At 40.5% G+C, this 24640-nt stretch overlaps 1 protein-coding gene across 1 annotated transcript in view; it reads right to left on the bottom strand.

Moving 5' to 3' along the window:
- Positions 1-124: 124 nt before the first annotated feature.
- Positions 125-24640, bottom strand: part of FOXO1 (forkhead box O1) — a 106365-nt gene continuing 81849 nt past the window's right edge. Inside the window, exons 2-3 of the mRNA XM_073613270.1 lie at positions 12009-13341; positions 125-9356 (exon numbers count right to left, since the gene is read on the bottom strand). Of these exons, the coding sequence (XP_073469371.1) occupies positions 12019-13341 (1323 nt within the window). The 3' untranslated portion in view covers positions 125-9356; positions 12009-12018. The remainder of the gene's footprint in view (positions 9357-12008; positions 13342-24640) is intronic.

The raw sequence follows: 24640 nt of genomic DNA, 5'->3' as shown, positions 1-24640 counted from the left end.
TTTTATTATCCATCTGCTGTATATCTATAAACATTTAACAAATGTTCACATTTCCATACTCGAACAAAGTTCTTCATACTATATTCATCTAAATGAAAATAAAGACACACCAAAACACAAGACATTCAATTGTAGCATAATTTATATACATTTATGGCTTCATACAACAGATTGTTCTTGTGTCTGTAAATACATCAGGCACTTGTCTGCAGATATTGAATCATGAATTGTTAATAGAAAGGAACATGAAAATGCTGCAACAGAAAGCATTTTTACATGCCACCACAAGAGATATTGCTGATTTATTGAATTCACGTTGCATGAATGCTGGTTAAAGACAAAATCTTGCTTCCAAGTAGCGTTTCGTAGCCTCTAAGTAATATACAACCTAAAATTAATAAAAATCAGTCATAAATTAAGGGATAACAAATTTATAACGAAAAGATGAAAAGGAAATCAGTAAAAGCACTGATATCATCATCCAGTGGTTTAACAAGTGCAAATGTTATATACATTTTAACGTTGGTCCAATCTAGGAATCCTACATTTTTAAAGGGCTTTCCAGGAAATAAAAATAGGAACCTTATTTTTGACCCATCTGTTGAATGACATGGAGCTAGTGCACCCATAGAAGGTGTCTCATATGTAGCCATGCAGCTTAGACATAATGGTGCCCATACAACGCCATTAGGCTTAAATAGCTACAAGCAGCCATAGTATGTGCCACCTCTTGATGGTGTTGCAGAACTCTTAACATTTCAGCTCCTGGTCTGGTTACATATGAGAACCAGCTCAAAATTTTGTAATTGATATTTAATATTTGAAAGTAGTATTTAGATTCTATAAACTGTACTTGTTTTATGTCTATTGAAACATACAATCCAGCCAATGCTCAATGATGGGCATACAGTACATACACAGAGGCAGATAGATGTAGCTTACAGCCACATACTGCTCAGGAACTGATGGTTGGAGAACACTGGTGAAAAGCAGAAGTTCATTTTTTTTTTTAAATCCTGATAAGCCTCTTTAAGGGTGCACTATGCTTTTGTAGCTTATAAGCATATAAATTATCAATGCAAAAAACTTTAGCATTGACCCAGCTTTGACATCATACAGCTTTTTAACAATCACTGCTGAAGCCCAACTGAGCTGGTGCAAAAAAATTGACATCAACAGCTTGCTGATATTGCACATAACATAATTGTATCCAGTTACAAACTACTAGCAATTTTGCCACAAATTAAGGGCACAAGCAGGAGAAATTTCAAGGCATAGTCACTAAATGGTCTTGTCATTTAATGTTGACATAGGCAGCAGGCTTGCACTGCACAAGAACTTCAGCTTACGAAAACTTCAATAACTGTGTATATATATATATATATATATATATATATATATATATATATATATATATATATATATATATATATACATATACATATACATACATACATATATATATATATACATACATACATACATACACACCTTAACATTTCTAGATTACCAAAAAAAATAAAATAAAAACCACACACACAATACACTGCTGTTGAAAACAGTCAACACTGAAACACAAAAGAAGAGAAAGAAATTGTGCATAGCTGTAACCATCCACACTTTTACTGGATATGATATACAAACAGTTGGACTTGAAATACAAAATATTGGTCTGTGTTTTCTATTGCTGGAGATCATAATGATCATAGGACAATGTACAGATATGATAGATGAAAGGGAGGCAGTGCTTTATGAGCATTCTTACTGTATGTTGAGTCTCAGAACAAAACAAAAAAAAAAAAAAAAAAAAAAACAAAAAAAAAAAAAAAAAAAGGTACGAATCTATTGTGGGAAGCCTTACAGACAGTATAGAAAAGTGTGTGATATTTTATGTAGGATTACACTGTACAGAGATTTACTCCTTACAACGGTCAGAAAAACCTGCTGTATCAGGTTGGGTAGCCCCAAAATAATGAAAAAAAAAAAAATGGTATTCCAGAGCGTTCAGATTATAGTAATGAATACAGGAAGAAAAATTATACCAATATAGGTTTATATGGGGGCAGGAGATATTGTTAGGCATCTCCATCTATTTGAATGGAACCCATGTTTCTTTCAGCACAGATGTACTGTAAAGGTGAAGTGCAAACCCTGGTGGTGGCTGAGATGAAGTTGTCACATATCTACATCTGGCAAGCAGTTATATGCTAAACCATTATGTCCAGCTTTTGAGATGAACCATTTATATGCAGTTACAACCTAAAATACAAGTTACCCTAAAGTAAACAGTTACAAGTTTAACACATATACTCATTCTAATAGCAGATTTTAAATACTGACAGTGCGAGGATTCTTCCTTTTCTATGATAAAAGCATGATAATTAAAACAAATCAGATATTTTTAAACTATGTTTGAAGATCCCTGCACCACTGCTCAGGGATGCTCTTGCCTGCAAGTAACTCATTCATTAACCCCTAAGCCAGCCATACCATGTTAGAACTGCAACCGATTCAGAGCATGCAGCAGGAAATCTAACTGCTGATGGCCCTGCTGGTTTGCCAAAATTCTAAGCCCGGGTTCACACCTATGCGAATTAGAGGTGCGTTTCCGCACCTCTAATTCGCATAGCAGGAGAATGTGACTGGCTCCCTATGGAGCCAGTTCACATATCTCCGGGGCGGCTGCGGTGCGCACTGCACAAAAACGCTGTGCGTCTTTGGCTGCGTTTCAGGGCCGAATTCAGGCATAGAATCGGCCCTGATTCGTCCCTGAAACGGTGAACAGGGACGCACAGCGCTCCTGTGCGATCCGCAGCCCGTTGTGGTGTGAACCCGGGCTAAATCGACTTTTGTTGAAGAAGCCAGGCTGAAAGTTGCCATCCAAATATTGGCTGCAGCTAACCAGGGCTGACAGCTTTCAAAATACAATAGCCCAGCATGGGGATTTGTCCATCTATGCCATTTGTGTGGATGGAGGAATCTGTTAAATTCCTGTCTTTGAGCCAGCTCAGATCCAGTTCATGAATAGTGAGAGAGAAACTTTGTATGGGAAGTTAGTCTAAACTGGCTGTGAATAGAAAAATGGTAAAACACCCATTGACCCTAAAGCACCAAGCTGCAACAGGAACTAAAACAGCCTCTTAAAGTGGCGTTCCACCCAGAAATTTAACTTCCGCTGATCTGGTTCCCCCCCGCCCCCTCCGGTGTCACATCTGGCACCTTTCAGGGGGGGAGCAGATACCGGTCTAATCCAGGTATTCGCTCCCACTTTCGGCAAAAGATCACCGCAGTATCCACAGCGATCTACGCCATGTCCGGCCCCATCTCTATTCCCCTGCTGTCTTTTGGGAGACACACAGGTCCCAGAAGACAGCAAGGACCAGTCAGAACACACAGCGCGACTCGCGCAGTAGGGAAACAGGCTGTGAAGACTTTACTTCCAGATTCCTTTACTTAAGATGCTGGTGCCTCCACCCGGAACCGAGGGACAGGTCAGCTACGTGCCCTGGACAGGTAAGTGTCCTTATTTTAAAAGTCAGCAGCTGCAGTATTTTTTTTTTTTATTATTTTTTTTTTTTATGCAGGCGGAACTCTGCTTTAAACATGTGCAACAATAATGGTTCAGAGGCTAATGAATAAAGCCCAATGTCATTTATCTCCAATTTTATCGTTTAAAAAAAAAAAAAAAAAAACCTTGGAAACAAAGAGGTAATCTTAATCTTAAGAGGTAATTCTTAAATAAGTTCATTTTAAAATAAATGCAGATTTTTTTTGCAGAAAAAAAAAGTTTTTTTTTTTTTTAGGAGCCTGGAAAGCTAGCGAACAGCAGATTGCAGGTGCCATGCAGGACTCCTACAGACTGTCAGTGTAAGCTGTCTGCTCGTACATCATACAGGCAGGCAGATTCACGACAGGAAGAATCAAACGTGCTCAACAGGACTCTGGTAGTTCATTGAGAACTACAAGCAGACAGTCACAAAGGCTGTCAGTACTTGTAGTCTTCACATTCACGGAACTCTGAACGAATGACATTGCTGGCGAGCGGAGCCCCACAGGGCCACATTTTTTAAATTGTGAAAGCAGGGGGAGAAGATCCAAGATCCCCAGCTCGCTGTCAAAACAGGGGATCGGGGGCCAGTGCTACAGTAACATGTTATACCCCGAATATGGGTGTAGTATGTAACAAGTTACGAAAGGTAAACATCCTTTAAAGTAGCATTCCAGGATATAGCCAACCAGTCTTTAAACTGCTCCCTCCCCCCTCCTAAGACTTATACTCACCTATGCAAGAAATCTGTGTATACTTTAATTTAAGGCAGCTCTGGTCATATGAACTTCCATGTCAGCCAACACTGGCTGCAGGGGAGAGGAGAGAGCAACCAATGTCTGGAATGCCTAAGCGGTGATATTACCCATAGTCTTATTATGGCCAGTTGTCGTTGCTTCCTGGTATCTAAAACAGCCAATCAGGTGACTGGATTAGAGCAGCCTGAAAATAGACAAGTATACGGATCTTTCTTCCACATGTTAGCTAGTATAGGTGTTGGGAGGAGGGAGGGAGCAGTTTGAGAATTAGCTTCATCTCAGAATACTATTTTAATAAAAGTAAACTTTCAACTGGATGTGGTAAAGGTGTTCAACGTTCAAGGTAGGATGTATGTAATGCTCTGTACACACCATCAGAAATTCCACCAGCAAAAGTCGGATGTGAGCTTTTGGTCAGAAAATCCGACCGTGTGTATGCTCCATCTGACTTTTGCTGGCAGAATTCCAGCCAGCAAAAGATTGAGAGCAGGTTCTCTATTTTTTGGTCAGAAGGAGTTCCTAACCGAAAATGCGTTCGTCTATATGCAATTTGGACACACAAAAAATCACGCATGCTCGGAAACAATGCGACGCATGCTCAAAAGCATCAAACTCAATTTTCTCGGCTTGTCGTAGTGTTGTACGTCACCGCGTTCTTGACGGTCGAAAGTTCAGAGAACTTGTGTGACCGTGGGTATGCAAGGCAAGCTTGAGCGGAATTCCGTCGGAAAAACCATCCAAGTTTTTTCTGACGGAATTTCTGATCATGTGTACACGGCCTAAAGTGTTGGGACACCTGTTGGTAACTCATGCTTATAATTGTGCTTGTGGTGAAAATAATGTATTCTACAGATACATTACCTGTCAAGCCTACACAGAGGCCATGTTTCTTCTGCTCCAATCTTTAGGGGAATGGAGGTTATAAACAAGCCTTGACACAACTACACATGGTTATAAACTTCTGAGCCAGCATGTATGTTATGTATTTATACAGTAAAACCGTGAACCAAAAGGGTGAACAGAGGAACTCCTGCGCTAGCTGTGCATGGCAATGGCCAGTGTACATTAAATCATACCATGTTGCATATGGACTTATTAAGAATTTGGTCTGTGAATTTTACTACTTTTTTTTTTCTCCTTTACATAAGGCAACATGTAGTTTGGATTTTCTTATAGAAAAGAAGGAACTCCACTGTAACACTAACATAGGACTAAAAATATACTGTGAAAAAACAGCTTGTGTAAATATGTCAAGATGTACTAATATACTTGAAATCCAAAAGACAGCAGTATTCTAAGGCAGCACATTATGCTTGGCTGGCATCTTGGGTAACGGAAATGCAAAATGAGACAATGATATGTGATAAACTTAAGGCAGCTACATACAAATAAAATATTCATAATTCACTGCAGGACCTCCAGAAATATAAACAAAAGAAATATTTAATGCCAGAAAACAGCTGCAAGATATGCCCAAGGCCCCTTTCACACGGGCTTGTCCATGTACAGACTCACTCAGCTTTGCTCAGCAGGGAGCGTTTCGCTGATCCCCGCTGAGCAATCGGATGACAGGTCGGTCTCCACTCACTGTGCGGAGATAGACCTGTCAAAGCCCCGCTGTCCACTAGGGAGATCCATATAGGATTTCCATCCGTTTGGATTTCACGGACAGGATCGGATTGGATAGCGGTGGATGTCAGCGGACATGTCACCGCTGACATCCGCTGCTCCAATAGAGGTGCATGCAGCGTCCGATCAAATCCGCCTGAAAAACTGACAGGCAGACCTGATCAGAAAGTCCATGTGAAAGGGGCCTAAATGTATTCCTGTCTGACACTAATGTGTCATTTACATGACAGATCCATATAATTCACTTTGCAATAGGAGATGGCAAGTGCTAGCTCAGCAATGCTATGCCTACATATCAATCAATCATTCTTTTGTTAATATGAGACTGAGACATAACATGCCGAGGCCATACCATGCCAATCTTTTAGAAGGGCGGTTAATTAGTATTATGGAAAGCCTAATGAAAATATATAAGCAAAAACTCATGATTCTCCCAAGCAAGCAATACAAATATTTATACATATATCTTTTTAAGGCAAAATGAAGAAATATTTACTTCTTATTTACAGGATTTCCTCCATTTTCCTTGCATTAAAATATCAACATGGTAAAAAGCACCCAAATTCTATAGATACAAAAAGCTTGTAGTACAAAGCACACAGAGGAATACTGAACAATTCTGTGCTATTTGGGGTTACTAGGATGCTGGCACAGGCCAAAATAGACATGGGTACTGACAATGATATACTAAAACAGCATGAACAGATAATTCTACACAGATTTTAAAAACATTTCTGTACAAGATCCAACAATCTTTTTGTCTCTGTAGTAGTTGACCACTTGTAGGCTGTATCCTGTCATCTTGAGGTGCTTCTCCAGAAAATAGAACATGGGGTTAGGTAGACATGGGCGTTCACTCAGTTTGGGATTGACAAAGGGGTCAGTTTATTCTAATAGCCAACAGCAAACCTAAGGAGGGGGGGAGCTTGAAATACCACTGGCAGTAAAAAAGGCTCAACTAGTTAGCCAGCTAGTTAAAAACAATAGCCTAGCCAATGCATTTTAAACACCAAGCATGGTGTGTGAAATACAAAACACCACATTTCATAAAAGCTGGTTGCAGTTAACTGAAGGTATTCCATAAGCTTCAGTAACAAAATATTTTCTTTCAATTAGAACAAAGCCTGTCTAACTGCCATAAGGCACAACAGATACTTAAATGGCTCAAGTGCCACTTTAAATATTACCAAGATGTCTGCTTATATTCCCCATCATGCAAGTCAATTCAAAGGGTTTTACCACTGAGCTGCAGATTATGACTTGCACTTAAACCTAAACTCCAGCTGATAAAAGAAAACAAAAGCAGCCATTCCCCAGGACCTCAAATAAGGAAAGTGCAGAAAAAACCATGATAAATTCTCCATCTGCAAGCATGTTCATAGTGTCTGCCCGCCTAATGTGAATGCTCCTCTATAAGGGATTACAGGAAACCAATAATAAAATAGTCAGATACTACCATTTGTATTTAAAGGATAAGTTCACCTTAAAATAAAAAAAAAAAAAAAAAAAAAAAAAAAAAGCACCCCCCCAACAAAGTACATCTCCCCCCCCCCCCTTACCTGCAAAAAGATGTGCTTTGTTGTTGGGCCTTCTTTTTTTTTTAACTGGCAAAAAGGCTTTTTTTGGAATCTAAAGAATTGCACCTGTGATCAGCAGATCATGGGTGCAATCTCAGGCTCCTGCAGAAGACTGTCTGCCCATACCTTGTATGGGCAGCTGCTGAATGACAGGAAGGATCAATGAACTACCTAGGAGCAAGGTTTCTCAAGTACCCCCCAAACAGGTCATGTTTTCAGGCTTCCCATTATTTTGCACAGGTGATTTGATCCGTTTCGCTGCCTTAGTAATCACCACAGCTGTTTCATCTAAGGGAAATCCTGAAAACATGACCTGTTGGGGGTACTTGAGGACTGGAATTGAAAAACATTGACATAGAGCGTTCATCAGCACCCTGGTAGTTCATTGAGAACTGCAAGCCACAAAGGCTGTCAGTACTTGTAGTTCATTCACAGAACTAGGTGAGTTTTTAAAATTGTGAAAGCAGGTGCGTGGAGAAGATCTCCGGCCTGCTGTCACAATTAGAAAGGGGATCGGGAAGAAGCTGCAGGAGCGGGAAGATGTTACATGTTCCCAAAGGTGACCTTATCCTTTTATGAACGCAAAACTGGACTAAATGGTATTTATCTGCCTGGAGATCAACTCGACTCTGGATGCCAATATAAAGCATCCTTTGACTATTATTCCTATGGACAGTTGCTAAAACCCCTTCTCTGCTTTTAAGGCCCTAACATTATAAAAAATGATCATGAACAGAATTACAGTAACTGTCTTGAAGCATTTGTGGGACCGATTTCCAAAGGCAACTTAGAATCAACAGAAACAAGCAGCTGGGTGAAGATATGGTTTAATAAAAGGTTTCAGCAAGCCATATTCTAACAAAAACAAATTCTCCTTCTTAAGTAGCAGACCTCCTTCTGCTTCGATAAAAAAAAATGCTTGGTTTTAAACATGCTAGGACAGATCAACTCAGAATGCAAACTCTGGATGTTTTGATTTCAATCTCCAATTTGACTGGGTGCTATGTTCACCAGAAATTACAGAAGCATAAACAATTGCAATTAAAAAAAAAAAAAAAGAAAAGAAAAGTAAAACTTTTTTTTTTTTAAGTAGGTTTTGTTTGGCCACTGAGGGGAGCTTGGCATTGAGGCATCTGGGCTGGCAAAGGGTAATAAAATCATGTCATATCAGATCTTCTACAACCATAAAATCTGCAGAAGATGAACTTTTCTGCACAGAGTGATCAAATTCAAAGACAAAATGAAACAATCTTCTAAAATTAAAAGTTGCCCCTTTTAGAGCATAAAAATTAGAACTCAGAATTATATAATTAGCACCAACCCTGGATCATTTTAATGTTGGTCCAAAAACAGGGAGAATCCCCGCTGGTTTGGAATGTAATTAAATTAGACCACTGCTGTTAAACACAGATTTGGCAGTTACCAAAGACAGGTAGCATTATAAAAAGTTGCTGGCAAAAGCTCTTTAAACTTCATAATAAACTGTTTAGTGCAGCTGGGGCTGTCATGTTTTCCAGTCTTGAAGATATTAAAATGCTCAGAAGCTTCACTACTGAGCAGATTTAAAACTCACATAAAGCACCCTAGAGCAAAGAAGCAGGTACACGAACTACACCCATTAGGTCATTTTTAACTGCTCTTTAAAGCACCCAAACAGCAATGGTAATAACACAGTCTGTTCTTCCATTAGTTTTTTAAGTCAGTTTGGCACTTCAGAGTGAGAGGGGTCCAAGAGCAGCACATAACTGGCATAATCTGAGACAAATCCATGTTTCTGTTGATTTGAATAAGGTGGGAGATGGGCATCTTTGGAGCTGTCTTCAACTGTAATATTTACAGTTACCTCTGGAAAATAAATAAAAACAAAATTAACATGGCATTTAAGATTGCTTTATTCATTGCATTCGTAATCTAACACTGACCTTTTATTGACCATTAAGGCCACTTGCAAATAGATGCAAGGTGTATATTCAGGCATATTTCTCTGTCTGGGAGTGACAGGCGGCTCACAGAGCCGTGCACTGTTAGCCTATACAATTAATGACAAGCTGGCTGAATTCATGGTTTTAGAAGTATATCCAAACCCATAGTTTACATGTGTACCAGAACTTATGCACTGGCCCTAATGCAAAACTGCATTCTTCTGGGCAGTATGCAACTCCCGGTATGCGTGTAAACAATGGAATATGCATATGTACTCGTAGAGCTGCAGCTTTAGCCAGCCTGTCATTGATCTGTACAGGCAGGCTGTATGTTGGAAAATCCACCTTTCGCTCCCTGAATGTACCACATTCTTGCAGCCGTGTGGAAGCAGCATTATAAAACATAATAAATGTAAAAACCCATTAAAAAAAATAAAGGATCTTCACAGCACACCTTGTTATAGTGATAATCGCATCCTTTAACCCTTTTGCTACCATGTCAGTACATCGACCTGAATGAGGGGGATTTTACACACAAATCTGACAAGCAGACTCCCGCCTGTCTCTTTTCACACAAGATCTGGACAAAATGCCTGGACAACATTAGTGAGCAGGTACCCAAGAGGTACTTCTGTCCTGTTCCAGTGTCAGCCCTTTTATATATGGGACACATTTTAGCAGGTATCCCCCCCCCCCAGTTGTGTTGAAAACCCGTGTGATTTGCCAGATACCATAGGTTATGTCTGCCGTGTCAACACCTCCACCGATTTCATACAGAATTACTGGACACTATATTGGCAGATACCTTCCAATGAGCTGTCTCACTAGTCTACTGTCTAATGTGCTTTTATAACAGCCTTACTACTTATTTTTAAATATATCAATATATGCATCTATTACTTCTAAATTAAATTCAAATAAGTTAGTGGAATTGGCCCCTGTACATAAAAATACCTTGTATAATTGATGTTAGGGCATTAATGTGAGATGTATATCTGGGCAGTTAATTCTAGCTATAATTTTTTAATGAGTTTGTTACTTCATATGTCAAAATTAAATTTGTAATATTTTGCAGTATGTGGTGCATAGTCTTCATTTTTTGTGCATAAACGTAGACCATCTTTTCAGTACATTAAGTAGGTTCTCTTTTGGGATGTCTTTCTGAATTGTGTACCGCATGCACACACTTCTAGGCTTGGAGTCAGCTTCGTTTACAATAATTTCAAATACACTTTTTTACTCCAGTAAAACTAGCACAACTGTTAAATTTATTTATTTTTTATTTTACACAAAAAACACATGATTTTTTTTTATTTCTTTCCACTTTTCCCATTTTGTTTCCCAAGAGTAAAGCAGTCCTCTGATGCTTGTCTACACTAAGGCCCCATGTACCCTGCTGCTGATAAACGGACAGACGTTTAGGAGCAGTTCAGCATTTTTTTCCCCCCAACTGCTCCTGAACTCTTTTATGTTATCTTATCAGTACATGTACACAGGGTCGTTTATAGGCAGTTGAGTTTAGAGGCTTTTTTGGAAAGCAAAAAAAATGAGTTCAGAGGCATTTCAAGCGCCAAACTCTTCTAAACGCGGTAACTCGTTTAGCCACGTTTTGTTTACAGGCGGTTTTCATTTTTGGCAATTAAAAAAAAAAGTTGTGTGTACAAAAATTTTTCAAACGCTTCTAAACACAAACATGGCATGTAAATGCGGCAAAATGGACATTTTAAACGTGGGTTACTGTCTGTCAGGAGAGGTTGCAAAAACGTCCTGTGTACATTAAGCCTTAGATTTACAGGTCTGTCCAGGTTAAAGTAAAAAAGGAGCTGCTAGTTAGTGGATCCCCACCTTCATCATGTAAAACCGCAAAGTAAAATGAAAAAATGAAAATACTGCATTCCCGTTCATTGGCCTCACCGCGAAATTCAGGGAAAGCCGAAAATGTCAAGACTCGCAAGAAATCACCCCTGATTTGGCAAGCAGGCCAAGGTGGTGGTGTCCATGGAAAGAGCCTTTTACTTTTTTCCTTCTAAAAAAATTTTTTTTCCAAGTTTTACCCAATTTATTTAATTGGGAGGGGTGCACTCTATTAAGTAGTGACATCTTGTATCTAGTGCCTCCTCCATGCACACAGTAAATTATGGGACTACATTCCCCAAACGCGTGTCTGGTTTATGATCGTGTACTGTTCAGTATTAGGCAAAGCGGTCTGCATTAGCTTACATAGGTAAGATTTCTGCTACATGTCAGTCACTGATGTGGGCGTTACCACAGTAATGTGCTGGCTTCACCAAACCCCTCCTAAGAGTCAGTGCACAGCAAGACGATGAACCACTCTATATAGGCACGTGACCCATTTTCTTCACCGGTTTTAAGGTCAAAATCACAAAAATTTTATAATTATTCATTTAGCTGCTGCACTGTCCACGGGACAAGCATGCACCAAATTAAAGTCAGCATTCCTGATCATCAATAATGGTCACTGTCAGCAACTCAAATCACTGAAGACCAATGCATCAGCATGGCAGCCATTCAAATTGCATTTTCAGGCAGAATGTTTCATTCAACATTTACTTACTATATTTTGTTTAACCAGATACCCAGCTGTGTGTGGTGGTTGTGACACTGTGAGGAAAGCTTTGGTTAGGCAATACACTATCAAAGTTAAAATCTGCTCCTCCATCCTCCATGAGGTCATTCCGGATAATAGATTCCATAGACTCCAAATCACATTCCAAGCTTTCAATCAACATGTCATCCAAGTCACTTGGCAGCATCTCCTGGTGGAGAGACACAATGCCAACTCTTCCAAAGCCATTGCAGCTATTTATAGGGTAAGGACTCATGGTTGTCATTGGATGGGGTTGAGTCATAGGCACTTGTAATGAACTTTTCACTGTTGACAAGCGATTAATGCCAGCACTGTGCGTCATGGTACTCCCAGTCTGGGGCAAGGCACGACCATTCATAGACGTCTGCTGATTATGTGGTTGATGTGTGTGGGCAATGCTGTTTATTTTGTTATGGGGAGGCTGAGTGCCATAGGCTGGCATTCCAGAATTAGATCCCATCAGCACATTCTGACTCAAAACTCTACTGCTGGCCTGCGAGACAGCAGATTCCGAGGGGGCGAGTAAATCATTGTGTGGTGGAGAATCTGCTGTAAGCAGTTCCTTCAAAAGTCCGGCTGGAACATTATATGGGCCAACAGGCCTATAACCTGCTTTACTGTCCGGAACACTTTGCATAGGCATTTGTGACAGGGAGTTCATGCTAGCTTGAGCATAACTATATTTCCTGTACTCAGGGTCAGGGGATCCCATACTGTTGTTGGGAGATGTAAATAAATAACCAGACTGCTGCTGCATCATTGAGGCCGGTGAGGACTGTGTTGAAACAGTCATTGAGGTGTTAGGAGACAAGAGGTTTAAGTTATCTAAAAGATTCTCCATGTTTTCAGAGTTTCCAATCTCTGACAGGCTTGGCAAAGTAGATGCCAACTTGGTGGCAGAAGGAGGATACACGAGGTTATGTACATCAGGATCTCCAAGGTCATCCTCTTCAGGCATAATTGAGCTTGCATTGGAACTGGTCCTTGGCCGAAATGTGCTCCATGCGTCAAAGTCATCATTGCTGTGGGAACTAGGGCTACCGGGCCACTTGGAGAATTGTGACCCTGGGCTATCACCACTCCCATCTTGACTTTGTTGAAGAGAAGCCTTTTTCTTGGCAGCTCTTCCTCTACTCTTTGCAAATTTACTGTTGTTATCCATAGAAGCGGCTCGTCTTCTAGGAGACTTTCCATTCTTTCCACCTTCTGGGTTCAAGATCCACCAAGAACTTTTTCCTGTGCCCTCATTCTGCACTCGTACAAATTTGCTATGAAGGGATAGGTTATGCCGTATAGAATTCTGAAAACATAAAACAAAAAAAAAAAAAAAAAACACAAAAAAGGTTAAAATGTTATGTTACATTAGAGGTAAATTTGTTAACACCAACAATACTGTAATGAAGATTCACACACTTACATCAGATGTTAAAAAATAAAAAATGTATTCTTGTTAAGTAAAAAGAAATTTGCCACCCTTTCAGAGACAATGATTTGGTTTTCTATCCACTACACATCAAGGCCCATGTGGCGCGATCCTTACTTTTCTTAAACACATATAGTTGCTGGATTTCAAAAAGCTGCCCTTTTAAAGTGGTTGTTAACCCTTTACAACCACTTTTGCCTACAGGTAAGCCTAGAATAAGGCTTACCTGTAGGTACTGTGAATTTCTCCTAAACTTGCAGTTTAGGATATATTCACTGTATACGCATGTGCCGACGTCATCGGCACATGTGCACTGAAGAAACTCCTCGCAAGTGTCGATTCTTAAGCTGCTGTGCCGTTACCATCAGCTCACATGCGCAAAGTCATCACGGATCGGGCCAATCACAGCGCTGCAACCCACGAACCGCCGAAGTAGCATTTCCAGAGACATGTCCCCTGTCACATCAGTGTACAAGGACCACTGTAACAGCTATGTTCTAAGGCATTTCATAATGAGCTAGTATGTGATGCATACTAGCTTATTATTCCTTTGTCTTGCAGGTTTTGTTTTTTTTTCTCTAGGGTTTACAACCACTTTATCTACTTCCCACCCACGGTACATCATATGAAGTCCTTGACTTTTCAGGGGTATATCTGAATGATGCCTGCAGCTACAGGCATCAGATATCGGCTTTTTCAGCCGTCAATTCCCTGCACCATTAGAACGATCATAGCGGCTGTTCCACCGCTTGATCATTCTTACGGGCGTCGAGAGGGGATGCCCCCCTCCCGCCGCCCTCCGATGCTTCTACTGACTCGCCGCTTCCATCGGTGAGTCGGACACAGGATCTGCTGGCCCCGGATGGTGACGATAGATTTCCAGCAGACCAGATGGTTGCCGGAATCTCTATGATTGTTCTGAGGCCAGGCACGATGCCTCTGCATTCAAACGAATGGCGCCGCCTCGGGTGGGAAGCCGAGATCATTTTATTTTTTTTATTTCAGGCTGCCCAACCTAGAGGTGAGATGTGGGGTCTTATTGACCCCATATCTCAGTGTAAAGAGGATCTATCTATCTAATAAATATATTATCCACAAACAGAGCGAGAGCAATAATAATTCTAGCCCTAGACCTCCTCTAACGCAAAACTTGTAACCAGTAAAAAATTTTAAAGCATCGCTTTATGGGGATTTTTAAGTACTGAAGTTTGGCGCCATTCCATGAGCGTGTGCAATTTTGAAGCGTGACATGTTAGGTATCCATTTACTCTGCGTAACTTCATCTTTCACATTACGCAAAAAACTTTAAATGTTTTTTTTTTTTTTTTAAAGCATGAAACTTTTTTTCCAAAAAAAAAAGTGTTAGAAAAATTGCTTGGCCTGGATGGGAAGTGGTTAAACAATGATTCCTTGCTCAAACTAAAAGTAAAACTAAAAATTTTTTTTTTTTTTTTTTTTTTTTTAAATATGAAAAACGAAAAATGTTTCGTTTTACTTGCCAAAAACGTAAAAAAAAAAATAAAAAAGGTACACGGCTCATTGCAGTGAGAAAATGAGAGGTTCGGGAGCTCATTGAGGACAATACAGAGAGGCAGAAAAACACAGTACAATTTTTTTTTTTTAATGAAAAACAGATTACAGGGCCAAGTGGATGTGTATGGATTTTTGGAAAATAGGTATATTGTTTAGTGACACTAACTTTAGGCCTCCAGCTTGCCCAGTGGACAATAAAGTGTCCCTTTATCAAGCAGCAGTAATCCACTTCTGTCAGATCGCCGGTATTCACACAGGAAAACAGCTCCTCTGAGTGAGTTTATGAAAGCGTGCATTTCTCCTCATAAGAAGAGATGTATGAATGCTTTTAGCTGCCGAGATCCTAGGAGAAGGGAGCCCGAAATCTCGCAATATATCACAAGATTAGAGAAAAATTAAAAACGTACAGACACAGAATAACACAAAACGAATAAAAGGAAATGTTCGCCAAACACAATATGAGGACACCCCATGAATGAATTAGTTATGTTAACCCCTTCATGCCTAAGCCTTTTTCTGACATTTGCTGCTTACAACTTAAAATCTGTATTTTTTGCTAGAAAATTACGAGACCCTAGAGCATTAAATGCCAAACATTGCAATATTTTTTTTGTCACACAGTATTTGTGCAACGGTCTTTCAAACGCAATTTAAAAAAAAACAACCCAGTAAAGTTAGCCCAATTTTTTGTATAATGTGAAAGATGTTACGATGAGTAAATAAATACCAAACATATCTCGCTTTGAAACGGTACTTAAAAATCTCCATAGGCGACGTTTTAAACATTTCTACAGGTTACCAGTTTAGAGTTAGAGGAGGTCTAGTGCTAAAATTATTGCTTTCACTTTGATTGCAGCGATACCTCACATGTCTAGTTTGAACACCGTTTACATTTGTGGGCGCGACTTACATTTGCATTGACTTCTGCGCGCAAGAACGGAGGGATGGGGCACTTTAAATTAAAAAAAACATTTGTTTTTTTTTTTAGATTTTTACACTGTCTCTAAAAAAAAAAAAAAAAAATAAACTACATTTTTGATCATTTTTAGTGTGGTCACAAGGAATGTAAAACATCCCTTGTGACAGTAATAGTCAGTGACAGGTACTCTGAATGCATACAGACCCCAGCTCGCTCCATAAAAACGCCAAGTTTGGCAGTTTTGAATGCTGTCATTTTTTTTTTTTTTTAATTTGGCGCTTTAAGTCTACAGTAAACCAGAAGTGATGTCATGACAATCGCTTCTGGGTTACTAGATCCAAGACCCGATTGAAGCAGATTCCGGCTTCGTTTGGGTCTCCGGCCAGTCGCTCTGGCCTCCCGGTGGGACGGGATAGCCTGGGCAAGCAGCGGAGGGGGGGGGGGGGGGGGATATCCCTTCCCATTCCTCGGGATACAGGGGTTAACCACATGCAGTTTGGAGCATTTTTCATAAAAATATTTTCGCTAGAAAACTACTTAAAACCCGCAAACATATGTTCTGAAAGTAGAGGCCCTGGAGAAAGAAAAAATGGAAGTTGCAATTTTTTTATGTCGCATGCTGTGTGCAGCCATTTATCAAACTCAAATTAAATATACAGTGGAGCCTCGTTTTGCAAGTAACACTGTTAACGAGCGTTTCGCAAAACAAGCACTGTATTTCTAAAAATCCTAACTCTGTTTGCGAGTGTTGTCTCACAAAACGAGCAGGATTCAGGCCAAAAGCGGTGGGAGGTGTCATTTGGAAATGCATGGAAAGGCCCAAGGACATTTCGGCTGACCTCGGCAAACCTCGGAAAGGCTTGTGAAAGGAGTCTTTCCGAGGTTTGCAGAGGTCAGCCGAAGTGTATTCGGTCCTTTTCAGCCGTTTGAGGCTCTCCGGCGCCCCCCCGCCTCTGGCCACATGCAGTATTGCATCCCATTGAAGTCCTCCTGGAACAGATTATGCTCGTAATCCGAGGTTCCACTGTACTTTCAATTTTGTGCATGCAAATATAATAACTATATTTTACCAAAAAATTGGGTATGTTCAGTAAATCGATACCAAAAATGTCAAGATTTGAAATTGTGCATGTCTGTTAAATGGTGAAAAAACTGCAATACCTACAATTATCCATAAGTGTCGATTTAAAAACAGTTACCAGTTTAAGATTAAATATGAGCTCTGGCACTAGAATCATTTTTCACGTTTCACGGAAGTTTGCAGTGATACCTTACGTGTGGCACAATTATGGTTTACATACACATGCATTTGCACATGAGCATGGGGGGGGGGGCTAAAATGATTTTATTTAGATTTTATTTACACTTTGATTTTTGTTTTCATTCAACTTCATTGCGATCACAAGGTGAACAGCTCCCCTTTCCCCTTGTGATAGCTTTGGGCAATGGCAGGTACTCTTTATAGACAGATTAGAGGTCTATTAGATCTAATCCCTCCTCTGCCCTCCAAAGCATCTGATCAAACCGATTTGTGCATGTATATTAGGCACCCCAATTTTTCACTGGCTGCATGCTTATTTCAGGTCAGTGACTCACTGGATAGTATAGTAAGGAGAAAAAGAACAGCCTTGTAGACATGGGCATTAGTTTGCAAACGATTGGTAAAACGTCCTTTACCCACTGCTCGTATCTAAATCTTTTATCCAGACTTCAGCCACTTCAAGAAATGAAAACCCTGTAATAACAATCAACTTTTCAAACATGCATACCTGGAAAAGTACACCTTTTTCCTTTCCCATTGCCCGCGCCAACAAGACACCAATCCTAATCCCCAGTTGAAGTCATGGGGAAACTGACACTTCCCAAGAGGGTCGGTTTCCTTGGTCCCCCTCAGTTCTGTCTGTCAAGCATTATGTCACTATGGTTTCCTATAGTGCTTTAGGAGTCCAAGGGAGGAACCAATAAGACTCAGCGTCCCCCTAAATATATAAATCGGCAATAGCCTTAGCATCACAATTGTGCTGGTGGTGCGAGAGAATATTTAGGAGAGGTACCCTATTGAGCACTACAGGTCTCGGAGCCCAGGGTTAGGCTGTTTCTAAGAATGAATAATTGTAAAAACATTCCTGTTTAATAAATAAAATACGGTATATTATAAAAATTGTTAACTTGCATCAAACTGTCTGGTGCAAGCAAAAAAAAAAAAAAAAAAAAAACGTAAGCGTGAAATCAAGTTTACTAATAAAAAACCGACAGATCATATTTCTGTAGTTTGGGCTGCACAGTGAAATTCAGACAAATTCCCAGCGTCCTGAAGATGCAGCGAAAATTCTGCCCAAATTATGCCAATAGATGTCATGTTGGCAACATAACACCTGAGGTGCATTCAGACATTATCTTGTCATTTTCAGATCTGTATACGCTTGGCATCGTAATGAAAAAAGGCAGCCATGGTGGGCTCAGTGTTGCACTGGGGAAGGCACAATTATGCTCAGGAATGTGTGAAAGAACTAGAAGAAATGTCTGCAATGAATAGAGCCTTCAGCCTGGGAAGCTAAATCCAGCAGCCAAGGCATTAACCATTTGTCTCACTCTACACCATTCCAGAATGGACTGGCGCTATGTAATCAAGTACTCATCTGGCTAACTAAAATGTTCGGCAGGCTCTTCATTGATTGATTGCTAAAATAAAAACACGTTAAAAAAAAAAAAAAAAAAAAACCCTGAATATGCATATAATTGTGCCATAAGGAGCAAAAACACATGCCCTGCACCAAATGGTTCAACTATATAACTAAATGCAGTTTAAATGAACAAACTGGCATGGATCTGGTTTTGTTTCCTTTATTCACATGCCGAGTACTGAGATGTAAGTGCGAAGAAATGTTCCAAGGTTTCGATTATTTCACAAAGGTCTCTTAGGATTTCCAAGAGCACAGGTGTCTTCAACTAAACATTGTAAACGATATATACAGATCTACAGTTTATCTAGGATAACCTATTACACAAAGAGCAGCTGGATTTACATTTGTTGCTAACTCAAGAACCTTACTGCCTAGACCAGATATTTGTTAGATCAGATGTGGGTAATTCACCTGTGTATGGTGAAGTTATTATACAGAACAGTAAGGCTACTTTAAGACTGGGGTGTTGGCGGTAAAGCGGCGCTATTTTTAGCGGGGCTTCACCTTCGTTTTTGCGGAGGTTTTTGGCTGCTAGCGGGGCGCTTTAAACCCCCGCTAGCGGGCAAAAAAGGGTTAAAACCGCCCACAAAGCGCCACTTTGCCAGCGGTGGTGTCCATTGATTTCAATGGGCAGGGGTGCTTTAGGAGCCAAAGATGCGGCTCGCAGGACTTTTACCGTCCTGTCAGCGCACCCCTCCAGTGTGAAAGCCCTCGGGCTTTTACTATGGAGTGAGGAGAGGCTCTTTCAAGGCGATTTGCAGGTGCTATTTTTAGCGTTATAGCGCCTGTAAAGTGCCCCAGTGTGAAAGTAGCCTCAGGATGGAAAACATGTTCCTAAATAACCATGAGTGCACAGGCATTAACTACGCAACGGTTTCTATTGTCTTTGCACAATTTAGAAGTCACTCTTCACCATAACTTATGCAGTCAGATCACTAGGTAGATGGCCACACTTACCCACAATCAAGGAATGCAAGACAGAATAGGATTTCATTATGGTTCATTAAGCTCCTGTTCACATTGGAGGGACTTGTCATGCGATCTGACCTGTCAAATTGTATGACAAGTCGCGTCCTATTGCTGGCAATGGCTCTGTTCAAACGCCAACTTTGCGGTGCCGCATCGATTTGAAAGCAGTTGCATGCACTACTTTTGGTGATTTTGGGTGCAACTTTAATAGACAGCTGTACATGAAGCACCCAAAGTCGCACTAAGATGTGACTTTGAAATTGTGCGATTTCAGATGAAGTTGCACGATTTCAAAGCCGTAGTCAATGTGAACAGGACACAGGACCTAAAGACAATTGGGTTACACAGCCCGGTATAACCCTGCCCATTTTCCGGCATGCCTCAGTTTGCATAAAAGTGATACTTCAGCATCTGTCTGTTCCGGATTGTGGTAGGGGGCAGAGTGGTGCGTGATTCAGCATAGAGCTCCCTTTTTTCCTAAACTTTGAGGTGTACAAAACGTACACTTCATTCATGGTGCTATGCAGCAGAAAAACATGCTGCAGTGCTGTACAGTGCCAAGCAATTCCACACAGTGCGCTGCAATAAAATGCAGCTTGTCTGCAGTTTAGCGCAGCTCATGGCTGTTTTCTGTGTATTTTTGCGACGACAGGAGTTTTTACAATGCAGTAAAATGCACTGTGTGTGCATTCACCCAAAGAGTGGAAAGGGCACTATCCTCAATAAGTTTAAAACGTTGTCTTTGAAATGCTGACCGAGTCACAGGTGGTTGCACAGAAGGAGCTACATAAACACCCTGTACTAAAGTCTTAAAGTGTATGTAATCCCTCACATATACCCAGTGAAGTGAACAGCCTCAGAAGATACACAGGGATGAAACAAATCTTCCTACATAAAAGTTTTACATGTATATATCCTTTAGAAAGTGCTCTTCGTGTTAGATTTTTCTCTTCCTGGTTAACACAGCAGAGAAGCCTGGGTGTCACGTCACATTCAGCTACCCATCACATTTGGCTACCTGCTGGAGTATGCATGCGCGACACCGCCATATGCGTTCCAGCACTGCTGTAAGACCATTTTGCCACAGGGCTGCACGCCTCGCTCTGCATAATTATAATCTAACTATGTCTTGGATGGTGGGGCTTGAACCTGGACTCAGGGGTGTGGCCACAAAACTCTGCGCAAGCGCAGATTGCCACAATGTTGGAACGCATATGGCGGCGGCGCGCACGCGCAATCCAGCTGGTAGCCAAATATGATGGGTCGACATATGTGACACTACATGGTCATACAGCCAAGAAAGCGAATTGGAGGAGAGGCACACACCCCTTTTCATGGGCAAAGGAAAAAAGAAATGTGAAGAGGTCACGGCAAGACAGCAAGCTGGCTGCCAATTTATAGAAACCTCCCAACACACACACACTTCTATCTCCCATCTTGGAGAACCTGTGAGAACTTCAGGCTGATAACAGAGCTATGGAGCAAGAGACCGGACTCAGTGCTTTGGAGAGAGATAAGAAACTCTACAGATATATATACCCAGCTCAAAATGTCATGAATTGGGTTTACATCCACTTTAACCAAAGAATGGGAGGCTAGTGTTTATTTTGGAATAAGTACAAGGGTCGAGACTTGCCCCTTGATGATCAAAAATAAAATGTTGATCCAGACCAGATTGCAAAAAGGTCAGGATTCTTTCCTGCAAATATTTCCTGGGGTGAAAACTTTTCCTAACTCCAGACAACAATAAAGTTAGGCCCATATACAGTCAGGTCCATAAATATTGGGACATCAACAATTCTACTGTTGTAATTCCTACACCGTTCACCTGATTTGGATGTAAATACCCTCAAACTAAAGCTGAAAGTCTGCAGTTAAAGCATATCTTGTTCATTTCAAATCCATTGTGGTGGTGTATAGAGCCAAAAAAATTAGAATTGTGTTGATGTCCCAATATTCATGGACCTGACTGTATATTTGGACACAGGCACAAATTTTAGTTTTTTGCAGGTATTTACCAAAACATATTCAAGCTATAGTTAAATATTGGATATGGTCTGGAAGTGCACACTCTCAGGTTTAATTTAAGGGTATGTACATTCTCATGATCAGCTCATGATCCAAAGAACACGTCATCTGTAAAACATGGTGGTGGCATGCATGGCTTCCAGTGACACTGGGTCATTGGTGTTTATTGATGTGACAGAAGCAGCCGGATGAATTCTGCAGTGTTTAACGATATACTGTCAGCCCAGACTCCACCAAATGCAGCAAAGTTGATTGGACGGCGATTCACAGTACAGATGGACCATGATCCAAAACACACAGCAAAAGCAACCCAATATCTTTTGAAGGAAAATAAGTGGAATATTCTGCAATGGCCAAGTCAATCACCTGATCTCAACCCGATTGAGCATGCATTTCACTTGCTGAAGGCAAAACTAAAGGCAGAAAGACCTACAAAGAACAACAGAAGACAGCTGCAGAAGACAGAGCCTGGCAAAGCATCAGAAAGGCGGAAACCCAGTCTTTGGTAATGTCCATGGGTTCCACACTTCAGGAACTAATTGCCAATAAAGGATTCTGAACAAAATATTAAAAATGAACATTATAATAATTTGTCCAATTACATTTGAAGGGGGGGGGGGGGGCTGTTTTTAAAAATGGTTGCGGTTCCTAAAATTTGTACTTTATATTTATGTTCAACCCCTTAAAGCTGAAATTCTGCAATTCAAATTCATTTGGATTATTTAATTTAAAATTATTTTATTTTATTCTGGTGGCATACAGAACTAAAAAGTATGAAAATTGTGCCTGTGTCCAAATATATATGGACCCACCTGTAGGCCTTTCATGAGGGATTGCAGACATTCTAGCTTTTAAAAGTGCTGGAAAATACCACCTCTGAGAAACCCCTGCCTCTCTTAGCCTGGGCTTCAACAGCCATGACATTCAAACAAGGTGGTATACTGATCTGTGGGATAGGTTGATTTTGAAGTGCCCAATGGGAGTCTGCCAGTAGTCTGATCAGGTTTGGTGTACCATATCCACTTGGGCCAGTTCGGAGCTATGAGGATTACCAAATGGACCTCTATCTTGATCATGCAGAGTAGTCAAGGAAAGCATTTCAGGAGAAAGAAAGCCATATATCTGATTTTACTGATCCAACTGAGCCACTAGGGCATTCACTGCTGCCACCAGATTTATCTCTGCACCTGAAGACAAACCTGTCCAGTCTGTTTCTGGGCCTGGAGGTACAAATCCAAGACCAGAATTTCTCTTCCCATGACACAGGTCCTGAAATACTACCAGGTTTAGGGACAATTTTCCTGGGTCTGAGCACTTCTGGCTGAGGTAGTCTGCCTATCAATTATCCACACCTGGAATGTGAAGAGCAGACAAGGCGGGAAGTTCTGAATTTGTGCCCAGGATAGAATCCTTTCTACTTCTTGTATCACAGAAAGACTTATAATTCCTCACTAATAGTTGGAGGTTCATTGCCTAACTAAATCCTGATTAACCACTTCCCATCCAGACCAATTCTAGCACTTTGCTCCTACATGTAAAAAAGTCAATTTTTTTTATAGAAAATTACTCAGAACCCCCAAACATTGTTTTCTTTTTAGCAGAGACCCTATGGAATAAAACGCCGGCTGTTGCAATTTTTTATGTCACACAGTATTTGCGCAGCGATTTTTCAAAGTGTTTCATGAACTAAATTTAAAAAAAAAAAAAATTTAAGGGAACAGTAAACGTTAGCCCAATTTTTTTGTAGAATGTGAAAGATGTTATGCTGAGTAAATAGATACCCAACATGTCACGCTTTAAAATTGCAAACTCGTGGAATGGCGCCAAACTTTGGTACTTAAAAATCTCTATAGGCAAAGCTTTAAAAATGTTTACAGGTTACCCGTTTAGAGAAACAGAGGTCTTGGGCTAGAATTGTTATTCCCACTCCAACGTTCGTGGTGATACCTCCCATGTGTGGTTTGAATGCCGTTAATATATGTGGGCGTGCCGTACGTATTTGGTTGCTTCTGTGTACGAGCATTCTGCAAAGCTTAACCACTTCAAGACTAGCCTCGTTTTGGATTTTAGGTGTTTACAAGTTTAAAACAGGTTTTTTTGCTAGAAAATTACTTAAAACCCCCAAACATTATATATTGTTTTTTTTCTAACATCCTAGAGAATACAATAGCGGTCATTGCAATACTTTTTTTTTGCACCGTATTTGCGCAGCGGTCTTCTAAGCGCACTTTTTTTGGAAAAAATTCACTTTTTTGAAAAAAAAAAAAGACAACAGTAAAGTTAGCCCAATTTTGTTTTATATTGTGAAATATAATGTTACACCAAGTAAATTGATACCCATCATGTCACGCTTCAAAATTGCGCCCGCTCGTGGAATAGCGTCAAACTTTTACCCTTAAAAATCTCCATAGGCGACGTTTAAAAAATTCTACAGATTGCATGTTTTGCGTTACAGAGGAGGTCTAGGGGTAGAATTATTGCTCTCACTCTACCGGTCGCAGCGATACCTCACATGTGTGGTTTGACCACCGTTTTCATATGCGGGCGCTTCTCACGTATGCGTTCGCTTCTGCGCGCGAGCTCGTCGGGACAGGGCGCTTTAAAAAAAATTTTTTTTTTTTTTATTTATTTTATTTTATTTTTTCACTGTTTTTAAAAAAAAAAAAAATTTGGATCACTTTTATTCCTATTACAAGCAATGTAAACATCCCTTGTAATAGAAAAAAGCATGACAGGTCCTCTTAAATATGAGATCTGGGGTCAAAAAGTCCTCAGATCTCATATTTAGACTAAAATGCAAAAAAAAAAAAAAAAAAAAAAAAAAGTCGTTTAAAAAAATGACAAAAAAAATTGTGCCTTTAAGAGAAGTGGGCGGAGCCGTCGTAATGACGTCGCTCCGGCCGTCACATGGTATGGAGGCGGGTGGGCGCCATCTTGGCCTCACTCGTCTCCATACCTAAGCAGGGAAAGGACCCGATCGCCTCCGCCGCTACCGACGGCTCCGGTAAGCGGCGGAGGGTGCGGGAGAGCGGCGGGAGGGGGG

Source organism: Aquarana catesbeiana, linkage group LG02, assembly GCF_042186555.1.
Source record: "Aquarana catesbeiana isolate 2022-GZ linkage group LG02, ASM4218655v1, whole genome shotgun sequence".
Taxonomy (NCBI): domain Eukaryota; kingdom Metazoa; phylum Chordata; class Amphibia; order Anura; family Ranidae; genus Aquarana; species Aquarana catesbeiana.
This window is presented reverse-complemented; position numbering and strand designations above follow the sequence as displayed.